The following is a 27695-nucleotide window of genomic DNA, read 5'->3' as shown; positions in this document are numbered from 1 at the left end:
TTATGGCGTGGAGACACAAAGAAGAACCTCAGGTGATGATCACAGGGTCTGGGTCGGTTTATATGGGGAGTGGGGTCCTTGAGGTACTGCAGTCCTTCAAAGGAAAGCATGGGGGTGGGGGAGACACTGATGACCTACCTTTCCAATATTACTTAGGATAACCTTAAAATAAAACCTGCCAATTACCCCTGACAAACATAGGCTATGCCACAGGCAAAGTTTAACGCTTCTAAAGTTGACTTAGAAGTCATGAGCATAATTCTTTCCCACCAATACTTAACCATGTATTGTTTTCAATTTGAATTTATGTACTTGATGCAGGCTGAACTTTATGTACCTTTCTTTTTATTTCTCTGTTTTGTGTATTATCTAGACTTGGACAGAGCCAAACAAAATGTAGTTTAAGGCTCGCAGTGCCAGCGGATTAGGCCAAATGTAACAGCTATACCAAAGCAAGGTCACAAAATCTGACATTCTGCTAGTAGTGAAATGATGGTGCTGTAAGCAAGTATGCTAACTGAGGCTCCAATCCAAAACTTTTCATGCAGCATGTTGCATGCATAATGTGGCTGTCCTGTCCCCTCCTCCCCATGCATGTCTGTGCACTCTTTAGAGCTGATCCTAACAGTTGAAGAAGAGTTTGGATTTGATATCCCACTTTATCACTACCCTAAAAAGCCTCAAAGCGGCTCACAATCTCCTTTCCCTTCCTCCCCATAACAAACACTCTGTGAGGTGAGTGAGGCTGAGATCCTTTGAGAAGTGTGACTAGCCCAAGGTCACCCAGCAGCTGCAAGTGGAGGAGCGGGGAAGCGAACCCGGTTCACCAGATTATGAGACTACTGCTCTTAACCACTACACCACACTGACTCTCAAGTTGAGAGACTCTCCAGATCAATATGGGACATGCAACAGAGAGAGGGAGGAATTGTCAGAACTTGGGAGACTTGCACCAAGGTGGGAGACTTGGCAACTTGCACATGTGGAAGTGTCACCTACTCAGAGGTGGATTTAGGCCAGTGCAACGGGTTGTGCTTCACTGGGTGCAGAGTCTAGGGGAAGCCAAAGAGTGTTGCAACTATGATGTAGTGAATTGAACAGAATAGAAGGCGAGAGGCAGGGGTGCAGAATTTTGGGTGTGCCACTGAAGTTTGAAGGACAAAAGTTCACCCATGACCTGGTCATGCGAGAGCACTAGCTAACAACTCTGGAGACTTAGCTGAAAAACTCCTCACATTATGCAGTATCAATTCTAAAGTGACAATAGCCCTAGCCAGACCATTAAAATTAATAGACAAGCCTTTTTCATCATTTCATTGACTCAAACCCAACCAACTGATTATGCTGAAGGATTCTTGGGCCACTTGTCCACTTACCCCAGAAAACAACCTCATAAGAATCAGAGTTCATAAAATATCCAGTTAGACGCTCTTGATCAGCACCAGAACTCAAGAAAGACAGACAAGATCAACAATGGAACTAAGGTTTATGATAGTATAATGTGTGAAACACTCAGGTCAGACATGACAGGCTGGAACATCCACTCTGGCATTATCCTTATTTTGGAAAGACAACTTTAACAGCACGTCATTAGCAGCTATTCCTCCATCAACCATCGTCTTGCAATATTGATCTTGTTTCACTTCCTCTGTATTCTGCAATGATCTCATCCCTCAAGGATTTGTCAAAATCTATTGTGCCCAACACTAAAGATTACAGCCTTATTCTAGCCACTGTTGATATTAACAGTAGCAGCAGATCTCCAGTTCCACTTCATTTTTTTATTCTCTCCAAGACATAGCTACGCGGTTTCTCCAGTTGCCTTTATTTAAATTGGGTACACCCTGGACAGTCAACCCTTATTGGACTGAAAGTTGAATATGATTATTATACCTGTTAGCCAATAGTTGAGATTTTGTTCCAGAAGGAGAAGTCAAATAAATTGCCAGGTCACCTCTCCGGGGATGTGTGACAGTGATGCGCACAACGACATGTTCCAGGTAGATGACATGATGATTGGCATTATCTGCGCAGCCTGTCGCCTTGTATATTGAACGGACACCATTATCTGGTCCATTACGAATATTATCTGGTCGTATTGTTCTGTTTCAAAGACACCAACATAGTCATGGTCTCCAGTGAATACTAAAAATAATTTGTTATAAATCACTTTTATCCTTGAACTGTGTATTGAATTTTGGTGATACTGAAATAGGCTTAAGCAGGACTTTTTTACATGCCTGGGTAAGCTTAACATTCTATTCATTAGATGAAATCAATTATACCCTCACATAAATAGTACTACAGGCTAAAAGATAAGCATCACCACAGTTAACAAGAAAGCAAATCAGTTTACAGAAGTTCCAGAGTCCAGAAAACAATTTATATCGTCTTTCATATTTTTCTATTAAAAATTATTTGAGCTGTACGAGTAGCCTCTTCTGAAGGCACAAATGAAAGTTGATACATTTAAGTCACAAGCCACCATGCGTGTCCCTGAAGTCTGGTTCATACAACCGTGTTAACCAAATGATAACTTTCACACACAGCTTGATATTGTGAAACAACTAAAGATACATGCACTATGATGTACGGTAGATTCCATATCATGTAAATCAGTAACTATCCTTGGAAGTGAGCTTGTCAAAAACAAAAGTTATAACCAGGGCCACCAAAAATCAAGGCAGGCTTGGAGAGGTGAAGGGTGGAAACAGCAACCAGCCCCAAGGTGTTAGAAGCTCTATACATTATTAAACTGGTTTCTCTGCCAAATATGTTCTGGTTTACTTTTGGCTCAGGCTTTTATAAGCCTCCATGAGGCTGTCATTATAATTTGATTAGAATTATTAGATTTAGGCCTGATAAATACCACCTTAGACAGAAAAGTTGAGATAGGAAACCTGAGATCCAGACCACAAATAACTTGAATTATGGAAAGGGAGGACTGCAGTAGAATAATGTACAAAATTGCCACTGCTCATAATATCCTGGGGCATTGTCTCTGTGTTTGCATGGAATGCATAGGGAGCACGATGCTGTGGAGAAACAGTCCACTGAGCCCCACAGGGACCTCGCTGTGTGTGGGCACAGCACCCGTACAGTATTCATCAAAGTAACAAAGGATTTAATTAAAATAAAAATCAGTCTGAATGGAAACTTCATAAACTGACATTCACAGAACAGCAGCACAAATATCCTTAATATATTCCTTTATTCAAAAACCACCTGAAATGATACCTGCTGCAGTCCTCCCTTTACTTGTATGAGTTCAGTGAATGCATGCACAGAAGGGGGCAGGGATTTATGCTGCACCTATTTTCCTCTAGTCCTGACTTCCATGAATTCAACTGCAGGTCTGAGCAAAGCATGTGTATGGTACAGACTGCGCATGCATAGACCTCCCTGATCATATATCCAGAGCCGACATGGACTGGGAGTGAGAGCTTAGATCTTGGACCCAAACCCATAAATGTTTGTGAGGTAGAAGTGTATTGAGTGCTGTCACTAGATGGATTCCTCTCAAACGCCTCTATATTATTATTAAACACAAAGCATATTATATTAATGATATAATTTGTTATCTAGTATATCAAAGCTAACTAATAGATCCAGAACTACAAAAAAGAGGTTAGGGTCAACAATCAAACACATGGAAGAAAAGGAATGGCACAGCATGGTGCCTAAAATGTAAAAAGGTGTGTCTCCCAGGTGAGAATGTTCCACAGTTGGGGAACCACTGAGAAGGTATTTTCTCTGCATCTCTTCCACCCAGAGGAAAAGCTAATTGCTGACTTGGCACTTGATCATATTGGCTTGTTGTGAGTCTCACAGGCTAACAAGGCCCTGGCCTAGGGACCATGGTTTTTATAATATGGCGCTATTTTCAATGGCAATGTTGGCACTGAAATTATAATTAAAAAAATGAGTTATATGTGTGTTTTGATTTGTAAAACACAAGCACAAAATTAAGTGATCTGCCAAGAATCTCAGAACTCTTCAAATGCCCAGTAGGGAAAAAAAATGTTTGAGAACCATTGCCTTAGGATTAGCTTACAGAAAACCAAACAAATACGAGCTGCAATATACAGCCACAGTAAATATATATGCATGCATATGTGTCAACAAACGTCTTCAACAAGCATTACTTGATTTGCCGATCTGTATTTTCAACACACACATGCTGTGGAGGGACGGTTGTCCATTTTTCTGCTTCTATCACCATGGCTTCAGCATCCATCAATCCAAATCCGTATAGGTGGCTAACTGCAAAATATAAACAGAACTGCTTACAATTACAAAGTTGTATGCTCTTTCATAGAACACAACACACATTACTGCTACATTCCTCTTAATTCTCCTCCCCCCTCACCCAATTGCCAAGAACCATACTGCATATAGTTGCCAATCATATCTAAATTCATTGTTCAGTTGTTAACTGGCGAAGTCAGATATGGGTCTGATTCACAGATACATGTGCAATCAATTTCCCCATGTGATTGTAATGCAATTACAGAGTTTGTGGCAGCTGGAAAAATTGCAACTAAGATCACAGAAGTGACTGCCTGCAATCTTTGGATATCACCTGGTTCACATTAACATTTCTGTATGTGGCTGCATGCCGAGATAGTGTTTAAACAAAAGTGTGGCTTGCAGAATGATAATTATGGAACGGCAATGTTTCTGCTTGGATGCATCAACCAGACCTACAGCTGAGATTCTATAATACCAGAAAGCAATAGAAAAATGCCTGGCGGAGCCCATGTGTGTGCACCAGATTATCTTTGAGTCTCTTTGGGCAACACTGCCCCACCTTAGCTGGTGCTTCCCCCAAGCTTTTAGAATGAAATGTTGGAATGTTATAAGGAGTAAAAGCCATAATCAGAATCCACAAACACCATGGTGTGGGCTGCTGTGGAATTCAGAATATGATACAGCATAGACTATAGTATAGATTTATACTGTAAGCTCTTTTTCGCTTTATTGAAGCTGAGTTTTGCTTATGTTAGCTGTATAATGTATCACGCACAGTTATCATGTGCTCTAGGACTCGTAACTTTCAAGGCAATTCAGTAATCCTTACTGTTAATTTTAAGTATTTGTTGATGGAAATTATCTATTAAACCATGTTAGAATTGCATACATAGTTCAGCTAGCACCCTGATTCCATCACACTCTTCAAGCTATGGGTAGAAAAAGCTACCGTCCTATTGGCAACTTGATTTTGAATGTATTTTATTTAATAAGTCTATCTTTTTACTTCTGAGAAAAAGATTACTGCCCAACGTTGTAGTACCCACATTAACTTCCCATGGCTGATAGACAGTACACTTAATGTTTCAGAACTTTACTTTTGTGACGAACAAAGAGTAGCATTAACATGTGCCCTGCCATTTTAAACAAAAATGCATACACACAAGTGATTTAGACCCCTGCCAGCCAAATCAAAACAGCCTCAGTGGTGCTATTATGGACGTCCATGTGCAGCCATTCCAGACAGCTGATATTTGGCTGTCTGCAATGCTCACACTTCAAAGGCCCCAATCACATGGATTTGGCTAGCAGCTCTAGGTACTGAGACAGACCCATCATTTTCACAGACTGAATAACACCAATTTGGGAAAACATTACAGAGTTGATAAAACAGCTAATCTCCTACATCTTGACAAAAAAGATGTGCTTACTCATGTGACCACACCATTAAAACGTTATCCATTTTTATATGTTTAAATTAGAATTGCTACTGCTGCTGAACCTGACATTATCAATTCCAGGAGTCTCTGGCAGTGCTATAAGATTCCTTTCAGGTAACATGTTAGAAATGCAATTGCATTAACAACTTCTTGGAAAGATAATGGGTGGGATATATACTTTTATTTATCATGAACTGCAAAGCTCTACCTGAAAAGGCTCTACCTGAAATACTGTCATTTCTGTGCTACCAAAGGCCACTGCAGCCTCTCTGCTGCTCTAAATACATGTCTTTATTATATTCAGGTATACTTTTACATCAATGTGAGTATTGTAGCAAGGGATCTCATTGTGAGCCAAGTAGCAAGAAGAAGTGTGCATGCACACGAAAGCTGTCTGGTATCTGAAGAAGTGTGCATGCACACGAAAGCTCATACCAAGAACTAACTTAGTTGGTCTTTAAGGTGCTACTGGAAGGAATTTTTTTATTTTGTTTTGAGTATGGCAGACCAACACGGCTACCTATCTGTACCAAGTAGCAAGGTGACTCACAAAAGCAGGGTAGAAGCATGTGGAAGACAGACACCTGCTGATGCAGTTCTCAACTAGCTTGACTGTCCAAAAGAAGTAATTTTTTTATACTGTTTAGGTATTGTAAATGAGGGAAATATCCACTTACTTTAAAGAATATTGGAACTGTGCAGTTCTGAAGCCTAGCTTTTCTCTAGACTACACAGAATGGTCCCCTGTGACAGTGATGTAGCGCTACATTTTGAAGTGAAGGAGCTCATCACGGCAGTCCCATCCGGACTCATGCCACCCCAAGGGGAATTCACAGCTTCACCTCACCTCCATTATACAATTGTGCAATGAAGTATTGCCAAATTGCTAGCATGAAGTAGAAAAGGAAAGAGCTATACAGCATCCGCTTGATTATTTCTCTCATTCTTTGACTTTTGCTATGTTCCTCTGCCATAAACAATATTAAACCCTGAAAGCCTCACTTATACCTCACTTAGTTGCCAGAGCAAGGAATGTCCCTCCATCTTTTTGGTGCTCCTGCATATGTCAGTGATCCTGCTATGAAAAAGAAGTCCCAAATCTGTTCTCCATACCACCGGATATCAAGTATGGCACAAGGAGACTGGATACCCATATCTCCCTGCCTGAAATACTGGGGCTTTGCAGACCACAAACCTGCCACAGGGATATGGAGATGTTTGATTTGGGGAAAGAGCAGATCAGCTTCTTGCTCCCTCCCCCATAAACTATGTCCTCACCCCAGCAAACCATTAATTAGTGTATGTGCTAGCATTGCTTCTCAGTAGAGTCCTGGTGGGTTACAGGATCTTTAGGAAACTTTGAAGCTGTGCTGGGAGGTGTATCTCCAGTGGTTTTGGCAAATCTATAGATTTAAATATTTAAATCTATATATTTAGACTATAGTATTTAATCCGAGAAGGGACCCTAGTCTTGCTTGGGTTATTCCTACACAAGGGATTCACTGAATCCCCATGGGATAATAGCTGTAATACTGTGGTTACCATTACTGCTAATTTATTTATTTGTATGACTTTTCTTCAGCAAAAGGGTTGCCAGAGTAGCACACAATATTAAAATTACACATAAAACAGCTAAACACAAAACTGTCATCCTGGATAGATAATAAAAACTCAACCAATCAGCAGTTAACATCAGCTAAAGTTATGTTGAAAAGTCTATGACCTCTAAACAAACAGGTCTTTGCCTGATGTAGAAAAGACTGCAGGTTCCTGGGGCTGTGTGATGTCAACGGTGTGTGTGTGCACACCACGGGGCATGTGGGGCATGTGTGCCATGTCATCACACCCCTGGTGTGCTGACGTCCCTCGTGCACATAGCAGAGTATGGTGACATAGCGGGTGCACATAGCGGGGCCTGGTGATGTTGTGTGTGTATGCCCCATGGCATACATGCCCAGCTGCGCTGCGCTTTGTGGGTGCCTGGCCCCCACATTTAAAATGTTGTGCGAACCACAGCATGCAGGGCCCCTGGGACCTAGCTCCTAGGGTTGTAAGCTATAGCAGATAGAGATCAATAGTTCTGAGGCCTACAAAGAAAGGACAGAAAAGGGATGTTCCCTTGTTTTTGCAAGAGAGTGAGCTTTTATTAATTATTCGAAAAGTTGTATGAGGTGAAATAGCAGGTTGAAAAGGAGCCTTTGCAGGACACACTACAGTCTATTAAGCTTTCTGTTTCTATTAAAGCACACTATAAATAAGCCAGATCTCAAGCAGTTGGAAAAGAAAAATGTAGTTTTTTGAGCTGAAAAAATGAATACTTAGAATTCATTTGGCTGATGGGAATTTAAAAACACTGTTTGCTAAATAGTCATAGTGAATACTAGCAGCCCATTCTCCAACACGCATAGCTGGAGCAAATATAAAGACATACACACTCATTTATCTCCCATTACTGTGGGGAGCAATGGGTGCATTTCTAGCTCTTTCCATCTGTTTTCTGGCTTGAAATCGGTAGGAGCAAGGGCTCTGAGGCACAGCGTTGCCATGCAAGCAAGTTAATCAGCCCACTGAAAAGCCATGCTGACCCACTTTCAGGTGCCAGCTCTCATTGACTCTTTGTTGAGTTTGAGACTCCTTCAGGTTTTTGCTGTTTTACTCCTCTGATTTCCCTTTTCAAAAGAAAGGCATTCTTTCATTTTCCCTACTTGCTTCTTATTCATTTTTCACAGAAAAAGACAGTTCTCCCGCATCCTGTGTTACAGTGAAATCCTAAACTTGTTTTCCCAGAAGTGTCCCAGAGTGTTCTATAGAATCCCTAGGAAGGTGTAACCAAGAGTAATCATGTCTACTCAAAGTTAGTCCTACTGAATTCAATAGTGCTTACTCCAAGGCAGGTGGGGCTAGAAGCTTAAATCAGTTTTAGAAGCTTGCTTCCTTAATTTCTCAAATAAGCCTTAGTAAGAACATGTCATGGAAGAAATATGTTTCAGCCATCAAGAGAATGATGGTACATTTCTACAAGAAACTCAGTCTGATCAGAGTAATTCATTCTATGAAAAACAGGCATTTAATTGTTATTCTTGGCTGTAGTTGAGGATAATAGTGAAATATTACACGAAATATTGCCATGTGCAATAGTAAAGTACCGATCCATTCTTGCCAACAGCAGTGTGCAATTCTCCCCCCTCTCACATCAAATTCAAAGTTGGATATTGTTATTTAATCTAAATCATTTGCTTTTCCTTGATCCAAAACTAACAAGAGGTTTAGAGAGAGCTACAGTTTTATTGGAACCATTGCTCAGCTTTCATTGCCAAACTAATTTACTTAAAACTATTCTTTTTATTTGGGTTAAAGTTGATTCCTCAATTCCACAGTGATGGGGGCCATTTAGTTTTTCCCCTTTTCCAAATCCAACATGAGGTTATAGAACAATTTTGTTAGGTCACATTCTGTTCTTGGTATCCCTTCATCTATGGCATTAATCAGGCAGTGGGGTGTGTGTGTGTGTGTGTGTGTGAACCCCACCCTAAAATATGGTTGACATATACCAGATGGCTCCCAAAAGCAGCTTAAAATAAAAGACACAGAATTACTGCAAGTGCATACGAATATTGCAATGTTTCACATATATACATATTGACAAATACTGTAAAATACAATAGATTTCATAAATTACTGCCACTATGGCAGAAAACATGACAAAAATAGTATTCTAGATATTAGCATGTATGAGCACATACAGAAAACAAAATGTGATGCAAAGAATTTGGTTGATTCCTGACAACCTATTTATTCATCCTGATATGTTTGCACGAAGTTTGCTTGGTTGGACAACATCGGCTGTTTTTTGAACATTCATTCTGATTTGTTTGCAGGGTTATATGATGTTGTGCTAAGCAATTGTTACTTCACTCTTTACGGTGCATTTTCCAGTCAATTCCCCTATTGCAAAAGGTCTGATTGGGTCCTTTTTTTGGGGGGGGGGTGTTGTTCCAAGAACTCTAAATCAGCTTTGGGCAATCTGAATCTGCCAGCATATGAATGAATCCCACATGAAAATAGTGCCTCAATATCCCACATAATATGGCACAGTGTACTTTCCTCCGGCCCTGCCATTTTATATACCGTATTTTTCGCACCATAGGGCGCACCGGACCATAGGGCGCACCCAGGTTTTTTTGGGGGGGAAATAAAGGGGGGAAATTATTTCCCCCCTTCCCCCGACCCCAGCCCCCAAACAGGCAAGTCTCCGCAAGCCGTGGGAGCGCTCCCGCTGCTTGCGGAGAGCTCCGCGAAGCCTGGACGTGCTGAGCTCAGCGCGCGCAGGCTTCAGCATGCAGGCAACTCTCCGCAAGCAGCAGGAGCCCAGCGCTGTCCCCCGAGTTTGCGGGGCTGGCGACGGGGAGGAGCAGGCTTTTCCCCCCACCAGCCTTCTAGCCAAGTCGGGGGACAGCGGGAAGGGCGCGCTGCGCCTCTCCCGCTGTCTCCCGAGTTTGCGGGGCTGGCGACGGGGAGGAGCAGGTTTCTCCCCCCCGCCAGCCTTCTAGCCAAGTCGGGGGACAGCGGGATGGCGCGCTGCGCCTCTCCCGCTGTCTCCCGAGTTTGTGGGGCTGGCGACGGGGAGGAGTAGGCTTCTCCCCTCCGCCAGCCTTCTAGCCAAGTTGGGGGACAGCAGGAAGGGCGCACTGTGCCTCTCACGCTGTCCCCCGAGTTTGCGGGGCTGGCGATGGGGAGAAGCAGGCTTCTCCCCCCCGCCAGCCTTCTAGCCAAGTCGGGGGACAGCGGGAAGGGCACGCTGCGCCTCTCCCGCTGTCCCCCGAGTTTGTGGGGCTGGCGACTGGGAGGAGCCGGCTTCTCCCCCCCGCCAGCCTTCTAGCCAAGTCGGGGGACAGCAGGAAGGGCGCGCTGTGCCTCTCCCGCTGTCTCCCGAGTTTGCGGGGCTGGCGACGGGGAGGAGCAGGCTTCTCCCCCCCGCCAGCCTTCTAGCCAAGTCGGGGGACAGCTGTCCCCCGAGCTTGTGGGGCTGGCGTGGGGCTCTCCTGAAGCCTGCATTCGCACCATAGGATGCACACACATTTCCCCTTCATTTTTGGAGGGGAAATAGTGTGTCCTATGGTGCGAAAAATACGGTATTTTTGTGCTTATGATACCGAGCCAAGATAGGGCACAGATGAAAAATTATGCTCAGAGAAAGTAGCTGGCAAGTCTTGCCTGATCTGGGGTGGGGAACCTCAGCCCTGGGGAGCAAATGTGGCCCTCGTGGCCTCTCTATCCAGCCCCCAGGACATTCCCTCGGCCATGTCTCTTCCCTAGGCCATTCCCCAATTGGCCATGCTTTGCACCTTCCTGGCCTGTTTTTAGCGGGCTGGAATGTGTCCGGAAATGCCTGCTGCTTGCCTGGATAGAGGACGTTTGCATGTCCACCAGGCAATGGTAAGAGTCCTGTCTATTGCTCCACCCCCTTTTTTGCCTGACTTCACCCACCACTTGCATGCAGCCCATTTTAGTTTTATTGTTTTCAGGAACCAAAGGTGAAAGGGTCATATTTCCTTCTTAAATTACTGCATATGCCTTTTTGTTATTCAGAAATTAAATATCCATACAAATTGCATAAAGGAAATATCTTATAAGCTTAGAAATATTGTATTGGCAAATATTTTCCCCAGGACTACCATTTAAAAAACAAACAACTTTCTGCAAATGTGGTAAATGATGTCATTTATTATTTTGGCACAATGGTGGCATACAGCTAATAGTTTACATCTTGAAGTTTGTTGGTGCACTTGAACTTGGAACTATGTGTTGGTTAGCTTCCTTTGTACTAGAGATGGAGAACTTCTCCAGAAGTTGTTGGACCCCAACTCCCATCATTCCTGTCCATTGTCCGCGGTGGCCAGGGCTGAGGGCAGCTGGAGTCCAACATCTGGGCAGCCACAGGTTCCCTATCCCTGCTTTATACCATGATCCTAAATTTATAATACAGAAATACGTCTAACTGATTTCAAGGAACTTACTTCTAGGTAAGGGTTGTTTTGATCACTACTTTCAAAAAATCATAATGTTGTAAATACTATGCTAAACATCAGGCTTTAAAAATCACATTTAGGCTTCCCAGCCTAAGAGTTAGCTGAAGAGCATTTTTGTCTCCCAAATCAACCTATATTAACTGCTCCAATCAGGTTTCCTCTAACTTGCATATGGCATAGCTGCATGATACAAGTGGCTGGTAAAGCCACAAGGAGGCAGACTTCCCAAATGTTTGACCTCATGGTCTTGTTTATCTTATTAATCAAAATAGAATAGCTCTAACTGGCAGGCAAAGCATATGAGATTTTTCTCTTTTGGAAGGTGGAAAAAAGGGCTTGCAATGATGAATAGGAAGGGAATACTCACCCTTGTAACCAGCCCCATTGGTTTTCCAGTCATTAGCAATCAGATGCCCTGCCCGTGAAGTCCTTACAATGATATGTTGTATATCTCTCCATGTCAGTAGTCGACTAGGGAAAGACAGTGAACAGTCATTTTACAACAAAAAAATAAGAAAAGCCCAAGGAGGAGGGGGGGGGGGTGTCTCAAAGCAAAGGACAGAAACCTTTCTCAATGTATTCCAGCCAATATACAGTGTTAAAAGACTGCAGTAAATTTCAATCTTCATAATTTTCAGGGCAGAAAAGTTTTTACAAGCATGAAGTGGTTCATAGTTAGAGGAAGAACATCTATCTATCTATCTGTCTATCTATCATCTATCTATCTATCATCTATCTATATCTATCATCTATCATCTATCTATCATCTATCTATATCTATCTATCAATATCTATCTATCTATCATCTATCTATCATCTATTTATCTATATCATCTACCAGTGGTTCCTAAACTACTTTCCCCATCAACCACTTGCTGATGTCTTGGAGGACAACTTAATGATCTCCCCATCCCCTGACCAGAGAGCGATGCCAGTGTCACACTGCTGATGTGGAGTCTGCAGAAAATCCCATAATGGGGCATTCTGGGGACAGAGAGCAGTAGGGGCTATGTCGGCCTCACTGCCACCACATTACAGTGTTCCAGACTGGTGCAAGATTTGCCTGCACCCTGACCTTTGCTCCCATCTAAAGTGAATAGCATGGCTCCAGAGGCTTGTGGCGTCATTAAACCCTGCTGGTTTAATCTCTAGAAAAACTGTAACAGAAGAAAATAATTGTTTCTTTTATTTATTTAAACAATTTATAGAATGCTTAACTCTGTAGTGTCTAAATGGTAAGACTACTTATCTGTCCAAGAGCACTGAAATAATAGGCAACTTATGGTTGCTTTCAGGTCTAACTGTGGTTTCTGTTAGCAATGGAATTGTGAGCAACTACTGCTAGTCTTGCTGCCCTTTTCCTTTGCTGAGTCTGCTAATACATTTGAATTAGCAGCAATCAGTACAGTTCATGTCCAGGTTATCCTTGACTTTCATGTTAGTACATCAATGTGTCGATCACCCACAAAAAACCCACAAGGATTGAAAAAAAAAATCCAGTCTCTAGAAGCATCTGAGCAGTAAAAAGAAATGAAACAGTAATATGGATGAGATTAAGTTGCCAGGTAAAATAACCATCCAATTCCCACAGATAATTCAAAAGGGTTTTTTGTCCAGCTCAATTTTGAACAGAACCCATATTCTTCCTACAACGGAATTAACCTATAGCACTAGGACAAATGCAGCTGTTGGACACTTTAAAATAAAACACATAAATATTTACTACTATACTTCACATGCAATTCCGCAAATATTTTTTAATAATAATGGTAATATTATATGCATTCCAATCCTACAACCAAACAATAAAATGTACCATAGAAGATTCAAATAATGCTTGATTTCACAAATATGGAAATTAAACAAAATAAAAGTAGGAAATGAAAGCTCAAGTACTCATCATTGCCTGCCAAATTTCTATCTATAACTGCTTGACTATTTGTTGGTGCATAAATGCTCTCATGTTCCCACTAATACAAATAAAAGTGGCTTGGAAACATTCCCCAAATCATCAAACTTTCAAAAAGCTGGAACTGTGAATATTCTGGGAAGACACAAAAGAAGTATAACTTTATGCGCCTGCTATTCAAACTACAGTGCTGAATTTGTAATTTTCCTAATCCGTTTTAATATATTCCAGACAACATGGTCTGACAAAGAGTTTAGCTTTTTGAAACATTGGATGTGTAGATATTTTATAAAAAAGCAAGCATTGCCATTCGTTATTTTCTGCTGTAGATTAAATTTGTGAGATTTTCAAAATTCAACTTGGTCAGGAGAAATAAGTGCTTTGTGTTACTGCTGAGGAGAGTGTGCCACTTCGCTGCGCCGCCGGCGTGTGATTTCTGTTCTCATCCTGAAGCAAAGTTCTTAACCCAAGGTACTATTTCTGGGTTAGCGGAGTCCGTAACCTGAAGCGTCTGTAACTCAAGGTACCACTGTACATAGGAAATATGACTTATTGCTTTAAATATATAAAATTATATTTTGTTGCTACAAACTAGCAACACAAATGCCAAAAATTAAAGCATAGGCCTCACTTTGACCAACAATGTTTATGTGTTCAAATGCAAGATCTTAATAAAATATTTTCTCTTTCCTATGTGGTATTAAACCCGATCCAAACAATAATTGGTTATGTATTGAAGTTCTCACCCTGGCCACCAGGAGTATCGTGTATATAGTTTTCACTCAGGTCCACGTCAGTTACTTTAGGCAGGAAACCCTGGGTTGTTGTTGCTACAATGTTGACAGCCGGCTGCCTATAAAAGCAGGGCGGCTGAGCTGTTTGCTGTTCAGTTCTGTTCCAGCATACAAATAAAGAGGTGCTTTGGAGAAATCGCTGCGTCGTCTGCTATGTCTACCCACTATTTAACATAATTTCGCTAGTGAATGCTCTTATTAAATATACCTGCAATGTGCCCAACACAAGGGGAGAAAAAACACTTATGGGAATGAGCTGGTTTGTGATCAAAGGTTTCCCCTCCCCTTTCCCTTTGACCAAAAAAATCAAGAAATGAAAAACAAATCAACACTCTTGATTGCATAATGTAACTTCTCATTTGTATATGTGGCAATAAATCGGAACAAACATAATATGTGCAAATTCACAAACATTTTAAAGTACAGTGTTCCAATCACCATAGCTGCAAAAAGGCATGGATTAAAAAACTCTGAGCAAGACCACCCTGAAACAAATCTCACTAATGCAACATAGATTGCATTTGGCAGTACAAAGCACAGAAGAGATACCTATAACTTTTCCTTTTGGTGAAAGTGCAAGAGAGAGTCCTGTTTTTCAAAAATTTCCACTGTGGTGGCCATTCTGTTTTGGTCCTTATTTAAGAACTGCGGTGTACAGCCAGGCTCCTCTAGCTTCTCCAGGGTCCCCCTTGTCACAGTGTGTACCTGAGTTGTTGTTAAGTCTTGCTGTCACTAGAGGACACTGTGGTGCCTACTAATCTCCTGCATACTCAACAGTCATGTTTTAAATTACTGTACCTAATATTAATTAGCAAATATATTTTGATTAATTTCTCCAATGTTAACTACTTACTTACTATTTAAATTACTAGATATGCAACTTAAATTTCTTAATTTAAATAACTATATTTCACCCGACATTTGAAGTAGGCATGAGCAGCATATGAACTGAGGGCCTAGCTGTGCTGTGACCAATTTTCTCAAAAAAAAAGGGGGGGGGTTCTGTCAGGTTTGCAAATTCAAGCATTTACTGTACTTTTTGCTGCCGTTCTTTTGAGAGTCTCCTGGATCAATCCTTCTCACCAGCTAGAGCTACTATGGCAATTCTTGGCCCTGGCGATTCATGCATTTGTAACTTCAAGAGCTGATTATTGCAGTGTGCTCCATGTGGGGCCACCTTTGCACCTGGGTGGGAAGCTCCAGCTTGTGCAAAATGCTGCAGGTAAACAGTTGGTGGGGACAGAAAACCACCAGAATGTAACACCAGTGCTAAAAAACATTCTACTGGCTATCCCTATGTTGTCAGACCAGGTTCAAGGTTCTTGTATTCATTTAGTTTGTAATATATTGGGCTGTTTCAAATGCAGAACTAAATTAGAGTTTCTAGCATCATAGGAATGAGCCTCAGGCTCATGTACTGCCCCTGTCTCATTGAGCACAGTCAGAAGGCGGAGAATGGAGAAAGAGGCTTCTACTTTCAAATTTGCGATTACTCCCAAGTTACACCCAAACTGGGAAAACTGTGGTCAGTCGAAACTATTGTTTGTTAACAACCAGGATCATTATCTTGCGTTCTGATGTAAAGGAGGACTCTAATTAGTTGAAACACCTCTTGCACTGGAGCACTGGGTGTAGGGAATAAGAATCATAGACTTGGAAGTAATCCCAAGGGTCATCTAGTCCAACCCCCCATACTGCAGGAATCTCAACTAGATCATAAATGACAGATGGCCACCCAACCTCTGCTTAAAAACCTCCAAGGAAGGAGAGTCCACCACCTCCTGAGGGAGACCGTTCCAGTCAAACAGCGCGGACTGTCAGAAAGATTTTCTGAATGTTTAGTCGGAATCTCCTTTCTTGTCACTTGAAGCCATTGGTTCAAGTCCTACCCTCCAGAACAGGAGAAAACAAGCATGTTCCCTCTTCCATGTGACAGCCCTTGAGTGATTGGAAGATGGCTATTATATCTCCTCCTGTTTAAAGTAGGCAGGTGTTTGCTTACCTCCTCTCTTCCTATCTTGGGCTGCAGGTTCCTCTTTACATCATTTATCCTGTTATCACCAGGTTGGGCATCACTTTCCTTTTGGGTGAAGACCAGAGGCAAAGTAGGTGTTGAGTAGTTCAACCTTCTCTTTGTCACCAAATAGCCATTGTCTCCACACAATGGACCTACCACTTAAAGATGACTTCCATATCTTCTCTCAGTCTCCTCTTTTCCAGGCTAAACATACTCACCTCCCTCAACCATTCCTCATAAGGCTTGGTTTCCAGACCCTTGATCATCTTGGTTGTCCTCCTCTGCACATCTTCCAGCTTGTCAATATGCTTCTTAAATTGTGGTGCCCAAAATTGGACACAGTATTCCAGGTGTGGTCTGACCAAGGCAGAATAGAGTAGTACTACAGAGGTACCTTGGTGTACAACCATAATCTGTTCTAGAGGTTTGGTTGTAAACCAAAACAGGTTGTAACCCAAGACACGCTTTCGCAAGAGGGGCCTTCCCCCCCCCAAAGGGGTTGTAATCCCCCCCAAATTCATTGTAATCCAAAAAAAGGGACACGCACTTCCAGGTTTGACGTGGTTGTAATCCGAAACGGTTGCAAACCAAGGTACCACTGTATTCCTTCCCTTTGATCTTCTGTTGATGCAGCCTAGAATAGCATTAGCCTTTTTTTTGCTGCTGCATCACACTGTTGTCTCATGTTAAGCTTAGGGTCTACCAAGACCCCTAGATCATTTTCACATGTACTGGCTAGCAACCCAGGTGCCCCCCATCCTATATTTGTGCATCTGGTTCTTCCTGTCTAAGTGCAGAACCTCACATTTGTCCCTACTGAAATTCATTTTGTTAGCTTGTGCCCAGTTCTCCAATCTGTTACGGACTTATTGAATTCTGATTCTGCCTTCTATGGCATTAGCTACCTCTCCCAGTTTGGTATCACCTGCAAATTTGTGAGCATCCACTCAATTCATTTATAAAGATGTTGAACAACAACAGGCCCAGGACAGAACCCTGTGGCTCCCTACTTGTCACTCCCCCCCCCAAGTTGACAAGGAACTCCTTGGGTTCGGTCTGTCAACCAGCTACAAATCCACCTAACAGTTACCTCGTCCAACCCACATTTTACCAGTTTCTCCACAAGAATATCATGGGGGACTTTGATAAAAGCTTTACTGAAATCAAGATACACTAGATCCACAGCATTTCTCTGATCCAGAAAAAAGGAATTAATGAACTTCAGTTTGATTAAATTTGCAGGTTGAATATATGGACTCTCAGAACGTAACTCTCCACAGAAGTCATTGCCCAGCATATATGGAGCATGGGGCAAACCCAAAGTACCGAAGTTACTCCTGGCCCTGGGTTACATTTTCACTGAGCATGGTAGCTGCCTTAGAAGAAAAGGGATCTGTTAATTTCAAACACAGGTGTACAGTGTTGTTTGCCAATGCTGTTTTCCTTCTTTGTGTGAGCCTCAGGACTACTGGCCCTTTAACACCACCACGACTCAGACATGATTTTCAGATACAGCCGTGTTGGTCTGCCATAGTCAAAACAAAAAAAAATCCTTCCAGTAGCACCTTAAAGACCAACTAAGTTAGTTCTTGGTATGAGCTTTCATGTGCATGCACACTTCTTCAGATACCTCCACAAGAATACAAAAAAGAACTGAACAAGATTGTTAAGGAGCTACCCCCACACATCCAAGAACAGATCCTCACTAACACACCAACAGAACCTCAACCAGGAACTTTCTATCTTCTACTCAAAATACACAAACCAGGATATCCAGGACGCCCCATCATTTCAGGTACTGGCACTATTACAGTGGGTGTCTCCGGTTATATGGACTCTGTTCTGAAACCATATGCCATCAGTGCTCCCAGCTATGTACGTGACACCACAGATTTTCTGAGGAAAATACAATCTTTAAATAATCTTCCTAACAATACTATACTAGCTACTATGGATGTGGAATCTCTGTATACCAACATCCCACACAACGATGGTTTACAAGCTATAAGGAACACCATTTCAGATAAAACCACAGCGGACTTTGCCACCAAACTCTGCCAATTTGTCCTTACCCACAACAACTTCAAATTCGGTGATGACCTGTTCCTTCAGATCAGCGGCACAGCAATGGGCACCCGCATGGCCCCACAGTATGCCAACATCTTCATGGCAGATTTAGAACAACGTTTCCTAAACTCCTACCCACTCAAACCTCTCTTGTACCTGCGATACATTGATGATATTTTTATCATCTGGACACATGGTCAACAGACCCTGGACACCTTCCACCAGAAATTCAATGATTTTCACCCCACAATCAACCTAACAATGAATCAATCTATGCAAGAAATACATTTTTTGGACACTACTATAAAATTACAGGATGGGCGCATAGACACCACAGGTATCTGAAGAAGGGTGCATGCACACGAAAGCTCATACCAAGAACTAACTTAGTTGGTCTTTAAGGTGCTACTGGAAGGAATTCTTTTTGTTATGATTTTCAGAGTTGCTTCACGTGTTGCTTTTTCTGACTCAGAATTATGTGGTATGTGCAGGGATAGCCCCCCCCCCCTTTAAAGGTATGTAGAATAAACTAGATGCAGGGTTTTTGTTCAGTTCTGGCACCTTTTTTCTAGAAAAATAGCACTTTTTCTAGAAAGATGCAAAATATATCAAAGTTGCATCCTTTCCTAGGCAAATCACTGACTCAGAGAAAAAACTCATTAATCTTAATTGATTCAGCACTCATTTAACCTCCCAAGAGATAGTTGTTAACCTCTTGTTAAGCCTCTTGAAAGCTGAAAAAAAAAATGTATTAGCAAGACTAATAACCAATACTGATAGATAACTGGCCACATTTCAAAAACCAAACTATCTTTTTACCAGAAAAGAATCCCCAAATGGCTCATCAGCATTTGCTTACTGCTTTTGGATTGTGCACTCCAGAATGTTTAGCATTAATAAAAATGAGCAAGGGGTGTTGGGGTGTGTTTGTGAAATAGGGACCCATCAGCCAAACAACAAATGGCATATCTTCCTCATGTGATGCTTACAAGGAGTTGCCCTCACTCTTCATGATGTCCACAAAAGATTTATAAAGATAATAAATTTGAAAAACTAGAAGTGGAAAAAATATATACCGTATTTTTTGCACCATAACACTCACTTTTTTCCTCCTAGAAAGTAAGAGGAAATGTCTGTGCATGTTATGGAGCGAATGCCTACGGATGGCTGGGGGATCTGCTGCAGTCGTGAGCAGAGGACCCATGGTTCCCCTTCCTTCCTCCGTGGCTTGCTTTGAAACAGCAAAGCGGGAGAAGAGCCGCTGAGTGGGGAGGAGAGAGGGACAGAGAGCCTGCTTGCTTTAAAGGAGCAAAACGGGAGAGGAGAGGAGCCTTCTCTTATATCCCTCTTCTGCATTATTAACAGCATCCTTCTCCACCCACCCCACGTGTGTTCCTTGTCCCTTGAGTGCTTTTCCTTCCCTCCCCACTTAAAACGTGGTTACAAAGCACGGATCCACATGGATCCTCAGGATTTTTGCACTGGGTCACCCCAAATTCACCATCAGATCACATAGCATGTCCATGGCTACAGCTTGCACCAAAAAAATCACGCACCCACTGTTGCCTGGGGCCGCAGTGGTGCAAAAATGTGGTTACAAAGCATGGATCCACATGGATCCTCAGGATTTTTGCATTGGGCTACCCCAAACTCACTGTCAGATCACATGTCTGTGGCTACAGCATGAACCACAAAAATCATACATCCGCTGTTTCGTTTAGAATATTTTTTTTCTTGTTTTCCTCCTCTAAAAACTATGTGCGTGTTATGGTCGGGTGCGTGTTATAGAGCGAAAAATACAGTAATTAGCTCACTTCTGTTCTAAACAATGTCTAGAGAAAGTGTGCACAGTCCACACTTTACTGGAGAACATGGCTGATTGCCTTTAACATTTATTGTTCATTTGCATAATGTGGCATACGTTTGCTGTGCTACTTTACATAAAATTTTCATGCTTTGTTTTATTAAGTATTTTAATTTTGCAATTTCATATTTTTATGTGTAAACCAGATTGTGTCTGAGTTTATCACAAAAAGGAAGAATATAGATGACGAAGTCCTTCAAGTAATCTGGTCCAAAACAATATAGGGATTTAAAAGCTAAAACCAGAACTTGAAATTGAGCCCCAAATCTCATTGGTAAGTAGTGCAGCTGTTTCAGTAATGGTGTCATATGGTCATTATTTGCACCAATAACCAGGAAGCTGCATTCTGTGCCAGTTGAAATTTCCAAACTTGTCTTTAAAATTAGCTCCACATGGAGCACATTGCAGTAGTCTAGTCTAGACGCACTAGTCCATGACGAACTGAGGCCAAATCACTTGTCTCTAGATAGTGCTGCAGCTAGCGTATCAGTCTGAACCTGTAAAAGGTGCTCCAATTGCCTCCCCCCCCCCCCAGTTAAGGAATTGTGTCTAACACTTGCAACTGCAAAATGATGCCTTGGACCAAAAAAGGGTTCGTAAACTGAGGTCTCAGGATGTATACCCAATAGAGAATATCCTCAGATCTCAATTTTCACCTTCAAAGGATTCTTTTGCATGGTGAAATGGAGTGGGGGAGAGAATTTTTTGTTCTCTTTTGAAAGAACTGGGGGGGGGAATGGGTAATTTATTTCAAAGGACAGGAAGGGGGCAGAAGAATAAAGAGTTCTTTGCTTTCACCCTATTATCTGAATTATTCATAGGTCCCTATTTGTGCAAACTTAATAGGCTCAGTTACTTGACCAAAGGGCTCAATTACTTGGAAATAGCAGCAACAACCAGTTCATCTTGTTTAGAGGGTCACACATTCAGACTAGAGGCAGTGTATTAAATGGGCAGGTTCAAAAATGAATCCTTAGGCTGCTGGTGTCATCTATCCTAAGGAGAGATGCTTTTGTACAAGCATGTTAGCAGCAGAATATGAAGGTACAAGTGATTTTAAGAGGGCTGGGATAAACAGACTATTTCCAAATGCCACCATGAAAAAGCAATAAAGCAGAATATTAAAAGTGTGGGATCTATTCAGTCAAATCTAACAATGAATGTTTTTTGCTAGTTAGCATGTGAAGCGGTTAAGACCATAGAGTTCTATTGCTCATAGGTTGACTCAGACCATAGAAACATAAATGGTAGAAAAGGCTCTATGTGATAATATTTCCCCTCCTCTTCCAGGAGGAAAGAAGCAGCAAAGAAGTATTTCCTGTTCCTTCCTTCCCCCATACTCTCTCTCCAGCCAGCCAAGAAGGAGGGCGTGCCTCCAATTGCTCTAGCATCAGGCACATGCCTGAAGCTGTTTTTGCGGCAAACACAAATATTTTACCTTCAGTTACTTTGAATGCAGTTACTGCTAAATACAAATACTCAACTGTGAGTAAACAATATGTTTTAAACTTACATTTCAGTCTGCAGCATGTTTCTTTGATAAATGGGGTAATAAAGGGGAGATCAGCCTAACAGCTAATTCTTATGCTTCTAACTAAACTGCCTAAGATGGGATTTAAACTCTGCTCGGCTCCACACTTTCAACCACAAGTGGTAAGTGGATCCTTTTGTCTGTGAGTCTGTAGGGGAATAAAATATAGTTAATTATATTCCCTCACCTACCTAAAATGAAGTGTGAAGCATTGCATCTGACAGAAGATACAGAATGCAAGGGGAGCTGAGCAGACTGAGTACAACTGCTTTTGCATCAATGCCCATAAGAAACACCCAGTTCCAAAAAGTAGACCCAGAAGCAAGTCCTATTGTATTCAATGGAGCTTACTCCATTGAAAATATAGGGGAATCAAGAACAACATTTTTGAATGGAATGCTCCTTGTCTGCTTCCAGCAGCGGATGGCGTGGCGGGGCACCGTTGCACAGCTGACCTCTAGTTGGTTGCTGCTGCTTACCAAAAAGTAGAGGCATGAGGTAGCGGCAAGGCTGGTGCACTATACCTGTGGAGTCAATCTGGCATTCCTTCACCTCTACCTCCGGTTAAGCAGCAGCTATTTGACCAGCAAGGGGTCAGGTGAGTGGAGGTGCCCCCCACCATGCTTTCTACTCTGTTATTCTGCTCAAAATAAAAGAAAGTATGCTGGGCTGTTACCTCATGGCTTTCAGTGAAGCAGGTGGAATAAAATCAACAAGAGGGTTTTTTTTCTAAAGTATGCTATATTGAAGTAGCAGAACAATCCCATACATGCCTATTTAGAAGTGAGTTTAATGAGACTTGTTCCGAGGTAAGTTTGTATAGGATTACAGCCTTAGACATCAATCCAATGCACATTAACCTGGCAGTAAGCTCACTGAACACAGTGGGAGTTCTTCTGAGTAAACATGCATCAGATAGTGAGGTAAGAGACTTTCCAAGTATTATATAACAATAGAATTTTACATTTTTGCCAAAGCTAATTTTATTCACATCTTTGAACCCTTCTATGTTGCAACCCCTCTGCTGTACAATTAATTAATTTGCCAGTAGACCACTAAGAAAAAAAGAAATTAAAAAACACTTGTATTCCAACACATTTCCCTCCTCTACAGTTTCCACAAAACTCCACCCCGAAAGGTCATAAACAAAACATAACACAGCTGCCTGGCTGTTCCACAAATTACCCATCACTCAGAGACTAACCCAAACAACTTCCAGTATTTTGTGCAGCTTAAGATAAATCCAAATCTAGTGATTCATCCAAAATTCACATTCTAATTTAAAGAACATTAGGAATATAATTTACAGCTGAGAGAGCAACAAATTCTTCATACTCTATGGAGAATTAATTCATCTGTGTGTCTACCAATTTCTTAAGACTTCAAAGTACGTTGTCCTTAAGCCATAGATAGTACAGATAAGCAACAATTTCCCACATTTTTCCACTATCCCCAGACATTATACTTCAGCATGTATACTAGGAGTGGGAAACCAAATATGCCCCCCTCCAGGCTGCTCCCCACTCCATGACCCTGCTGACTTCCCACCCTCTTGTTTTTGCCTGGCTGGAATGTGCCCTTGAGCTCTGGTGTCTTTTGGTTGTCTGCGTGGAGGAGAAAGGCAGCATTTGCACTTGTTGCTGTGCCCAGTTCTGCTTCTGCCTCCACCCACCACTGCCATCTGGCCCCTGGAAGGCTGCATAGAAGGGGATGTGGCCCTCAGAGTGGAAAAGGTTCACCAGCCTTTATATATATCATAACATTCTGTCTGAGAAAATCAGTCACATTGGATTAGGTGTGGTGACAACATTTGAACTAAATCAGGGCTTTACAATAGAGTAACAGAATTTGATGCAAAAATTGTTCCAATGTAATGTTCTAATTTACTGGGCTATGTAACACACTGTTCTTCTTTGGTTTGCATGTGAGTTGTTTGGTGATGCACACACCTGCTGCTAATTATGTCAGTCCTGGTTGTATATTCAGGTATCAGCACTGCATCTTATCAGATACGAAGGCTGATGAAGGGATAAATATTGGTGTATGCCTTGCTTTTGCCCTGCAGTTGCCAAAACCAGGTAGTTTCCCCACTGGCTACCTTAGCTCTGTTTTGTACATATTCTTGAATACAATTTAAAGGAAAAAGAGTGAAAAGTGCCACTCAATTTGATCTTTGGTGTTTGCTCCAAATGAGCATGTCCAAAATGAATGAAGGTACTCAAAGCATCAGCCACTGCCTTCAGCACCAACCTCTCCCTCCTCTTGCCTCCCCAAGGCCCACTTATCTGGGGCTGGAGAAGGGGAAGGAGCAGATGTAGCAGCAAGCACTCCAGTTCCACAGCAAAGCGTTACGTCCCACCGAGGAAGGGACTGGAACTACAAGCCCCACCAGTTTCCATGTCAGTTGCGAGGGCAAGGGAAGAACTCAGTGGGTACTCAAGGTGTGGATCTATTGGGACATATTCACAGTCTGCTTGCAAAACGCTATAAGCAGGCCATGCTTGACCTATACCTACTTGGAAAAAGTCAAACAAGGAAACATACTTTGATTTCTTGAGAGATTCCCTGCAGATCGTACTTAAATAGCCCTGGTGTGAATTTTCAAAACATTTATGGAGCATTTGGCTGCCTCTACCCCTATTTATTTTCTCAAATAATGGTCTAAAATATATGAGATCATGCTTAACATTAGTTGCAACACTGCTGGGATTCATCCATCAGTATTATGAATTATACTGGATTATATCCATCAGTATTATGAATTCCCATCCGGAATGTTTACATGACGAAGCTCAGTTATTACTACATTGAGTTCTAGAAATATAATGCAAGTTATAGTTACTGACAGTGGGAAAGCTCTTAGTGTATATAAAAAATTCCATATCAAAGTGTGATCAAACAACGGTTGTAAAAAAAGTTGTAAGGCTTTTCGGGGGCGGGGGGAGCTTCCTACTGATGAATTTTTCCTTTGGTTGTTTGCTGAATAGTAGTCTAGACAGTGAACTCTCTCCCACATTAGGAAGAAAACATTCAAAGAATTGAATCCAGACTGGATTGTGTGGAAAGACCCTGATTCATCCCTCAGCGCTACAGCTTTTGTCATCAGTTAATATGAAAAAAAAACACTCTTAAATTTAAAAAACAAAATCATATTACACCACTGCCAGGACTCAGCCGGACTTTGCAGGTCTTTAGGACATGTACTTGGACCTAGAATCTGGGGTGACTATCAGGAACAAAGACATGTGGATGAGGTCTATATATCAGCTTCCTAACAAGAGACTTTCAGGCTGTGGTAGTCAACAAAGTTTTATTCACAGTAGTGGCAATGAAATTAATGAACCTGTCAAGTTCATTATCTCAGTGGGTCTACTATGAGTAAAACTTTACTGAATACCACCCAGTCAACCAAATATTTTTGTTTAGGACTTAGGGAAAAAAAACAGCATGATGCCAGACAAAGTATTGTGTGAAATACAACTGGCGTTTTTCTGGATTTATAACAAGTGGGTAATTATTGTAAACGGGTGAAAATAGGTCGTATTTCATCTGGGTTAAAGATTCAGTTTGGCACTGCCCACCACACAGACACACACAAAGAGGCCTCAGTGGCGCCCCCTGGAGGCTTCATCCGGGACAAAAAACCTCCCATAGCTACGGTTCAGGTGTAAGCATCTAAATAATCCCAGAACAAGGTTTAATTTTGATCAAGTTCAGGCTATATTTCTAAGTTAGATAAGTATGATTTATTATTTACAGGTTCTGCCTTGTTGACAGAAGAGATGCAGTTTTCTTCATCTAAGGCAGGTATCTTCCACATTTAAGCCCAACCCAAATATGCATTTGGGGACCCATTTTGTAATCTTTTAATCAACAGTAATTCCTGTGTTAATTGTGCACAGGGCTGAGCCTATGGACTTATTCTGTCTTCCTGTGTTTACATTTATTATGCTTCTCCTAGGCTCAGCCCTGTGCACAAGTAACACAGATATTGCTAGCATTCCGTACAGTGGTACCTTGAGTTAAGGACTTAATTCGTTCTGGAGGTCCGTTCTTAACCTGAAACTGTTCTTAACCTGAGGTACCACTTTAGCTAATGAGGACTCCTGCCGCCGCCGCTGCACAATTTCTGTTCTCAACCTGAAGCAAAGTTCTTAACCGAGATAATATTTCTGGGTTAGCAGAGTTTGTAACCTGAAGCGTCTGTAACCAGAGGTACCACTGTAATATCCTCCTATATCAACCCCACAGCCTTTCCTTTAGCACTTAGGAATTGAGGTTGCCCCCCACCTGGTTAGCCTGTCAGCATTTTGGACCTCTGTTTTGGCAGAGGGAGTGAGCTAATCTCTTCGTTGCCTATTCATGCCTTACTGTGCTCCTGAGGTAAGTACCAAATGTTATGGGGCTTTGCCTACAGCTGTTTCCTCCTCCTCTTCTCCCTTTCTCAGCCTCAAGCCTACAGCCCCATCTCAACGTATGTTTTCCACAGTTTGCTGGGAGAAGAGGCCTGCCCTTCAACCTGGTCTGGGCTATTACTAGAGAAGTGTTCTGCAAATACTAACACCAACAAGAGCCAAATGTTTCTGCCTCCTCACACATAATAATGTGATGGATTTCAGACCCTTGGTAACACAGATTTATGGGTTGGGTGGTCTCATATTTTGATAGTTTCAGTTATTACAGTAATTTGCTTCACTTTTCAAACAATCAGAGGCAATTTCAATTCATTAAATAAGTAATCATATATTTTTTTGTGTGTGTATGCACCAGTTATGAAAAAGCTATGTTTTACAACAAAGATTAAGATGTGACAAGAAAAGTCATTTGCAGATAATATTACTCTATTAACTTTTCCCCAAGTACTGTATTGGTAACAATCTAATTATAACAAAAGCGCTGATTTACTTATCAGCTTTTCAATTACCATCTCTTATTGTCTCTTATTCAAATTCTTATGTCTTTTTTATAATCCTGTACACATGCCCAGTAAATTCAGCAATAGCAATTTGACAAGTGCTAGATGCTGGCTCAAAATTATGTTTCCAGTCTTGTAAAACCAACAAAAGGGAAGTTTGTCTGGTGCCTTCATTATACATGTTTAGGCGCCAGGCAAAAACATTCATTTTTAACCAGACCTTTGGTTGATTTGATTGACATCCTATGCCCTTTTAAAATGTGGGGGGGTTTTGGGGGGGTTATTGGGTTGTTTTTATTTTTATTATGTATTTTGTGGTTTTATATTTTGATTTTTTCTGTGAACCGCCCTGAGACCTCCGGGTATAGGGCAGTGTATAAATTAAATAAACAACAACAACAAAACAAGCTAAAGCAGGTTTTTCAATTTTATGGTTATTTTTAACTACTTTTATGCTATACCCCTTTAGAATTGCTCCTGTACTCCTATTGTACACTGCTTAGAAACTGTGGTTTAAAATAATATTTAAGATAAATGCAAGCAAGTACAATTGGTTATAAATGATATGTTGCAGCCAAACAGTAACATTTGTAGTAGAGACATTGAATGGTATCTAAGTCATTCCCAGAATAGACTCAATGGACGCCACACCTAATCTGTCCAATTGATTTCAGTGAAACTACTCTACTTAAGTCTGGATACAAACCAATATTCTCAGAAACTAGGTATAATTCTCATTCATGCACACAAATATGGTCCCACATCTGGCTTTATTTTGTAAGAAACCGAGGATAGTAACTATAAAAGCTGATTGCATGTGCCACTTGCATATTTTTAGTTCACAAGCCTGAAACACTGATCTATGATAAACCACTAAGC

The 27695-nt window shown here is 41.5% G+C and overlaps 1 protein-coding gene across 6 annotated transcripts in view; it reads right to left on the bottom strand.

The window, feature by feature from the left end:
- Positions 1-27695, bottom strand: part of PCSK5 (proprotein convertase subtilisin/kexin type 5) — a 151078-nt gene that overhangs the window by 19385 nt on the left and 103998 nt on the right. For all 6 annotated transcript variants that reach the window (XM_081930472.1, XM_081930474.1, XM_081930471.1 and 3 more), the window contains 3 exons: positions 12087-12190; positions 4146-4263; positions 1894-2103 (listed from right to left, as the gene is read on the bottom strand). In XM_081930472.1, the coding sequence (XP_081786598.1) occupies positions 1894-2103; positions 4146-4263; positions 12087-12190 (432 nt within the window). The remainder of the gene's footprint in view (positions 1-1893; positions 2104-4145; positions 4264-12086; positions 12191-27695) is intronic.

This window comes from Podarcis melisellensis (genome assembly GCF_964234715.1).
Source record: "Podarcis melisellensis genome assembly, chromosome: 11".
NCBI classification, from domain to species: Eukaryota; Metazoa; Chordata; class Lepidosauria; order Squamata; family Lacertidae; genus Podarcis; species Podarcis melisellensis.
Note: the sequence above shows the minus strand (reverse complement) of the source record. Positions and strands in the feature narration are given on the sequence as shown.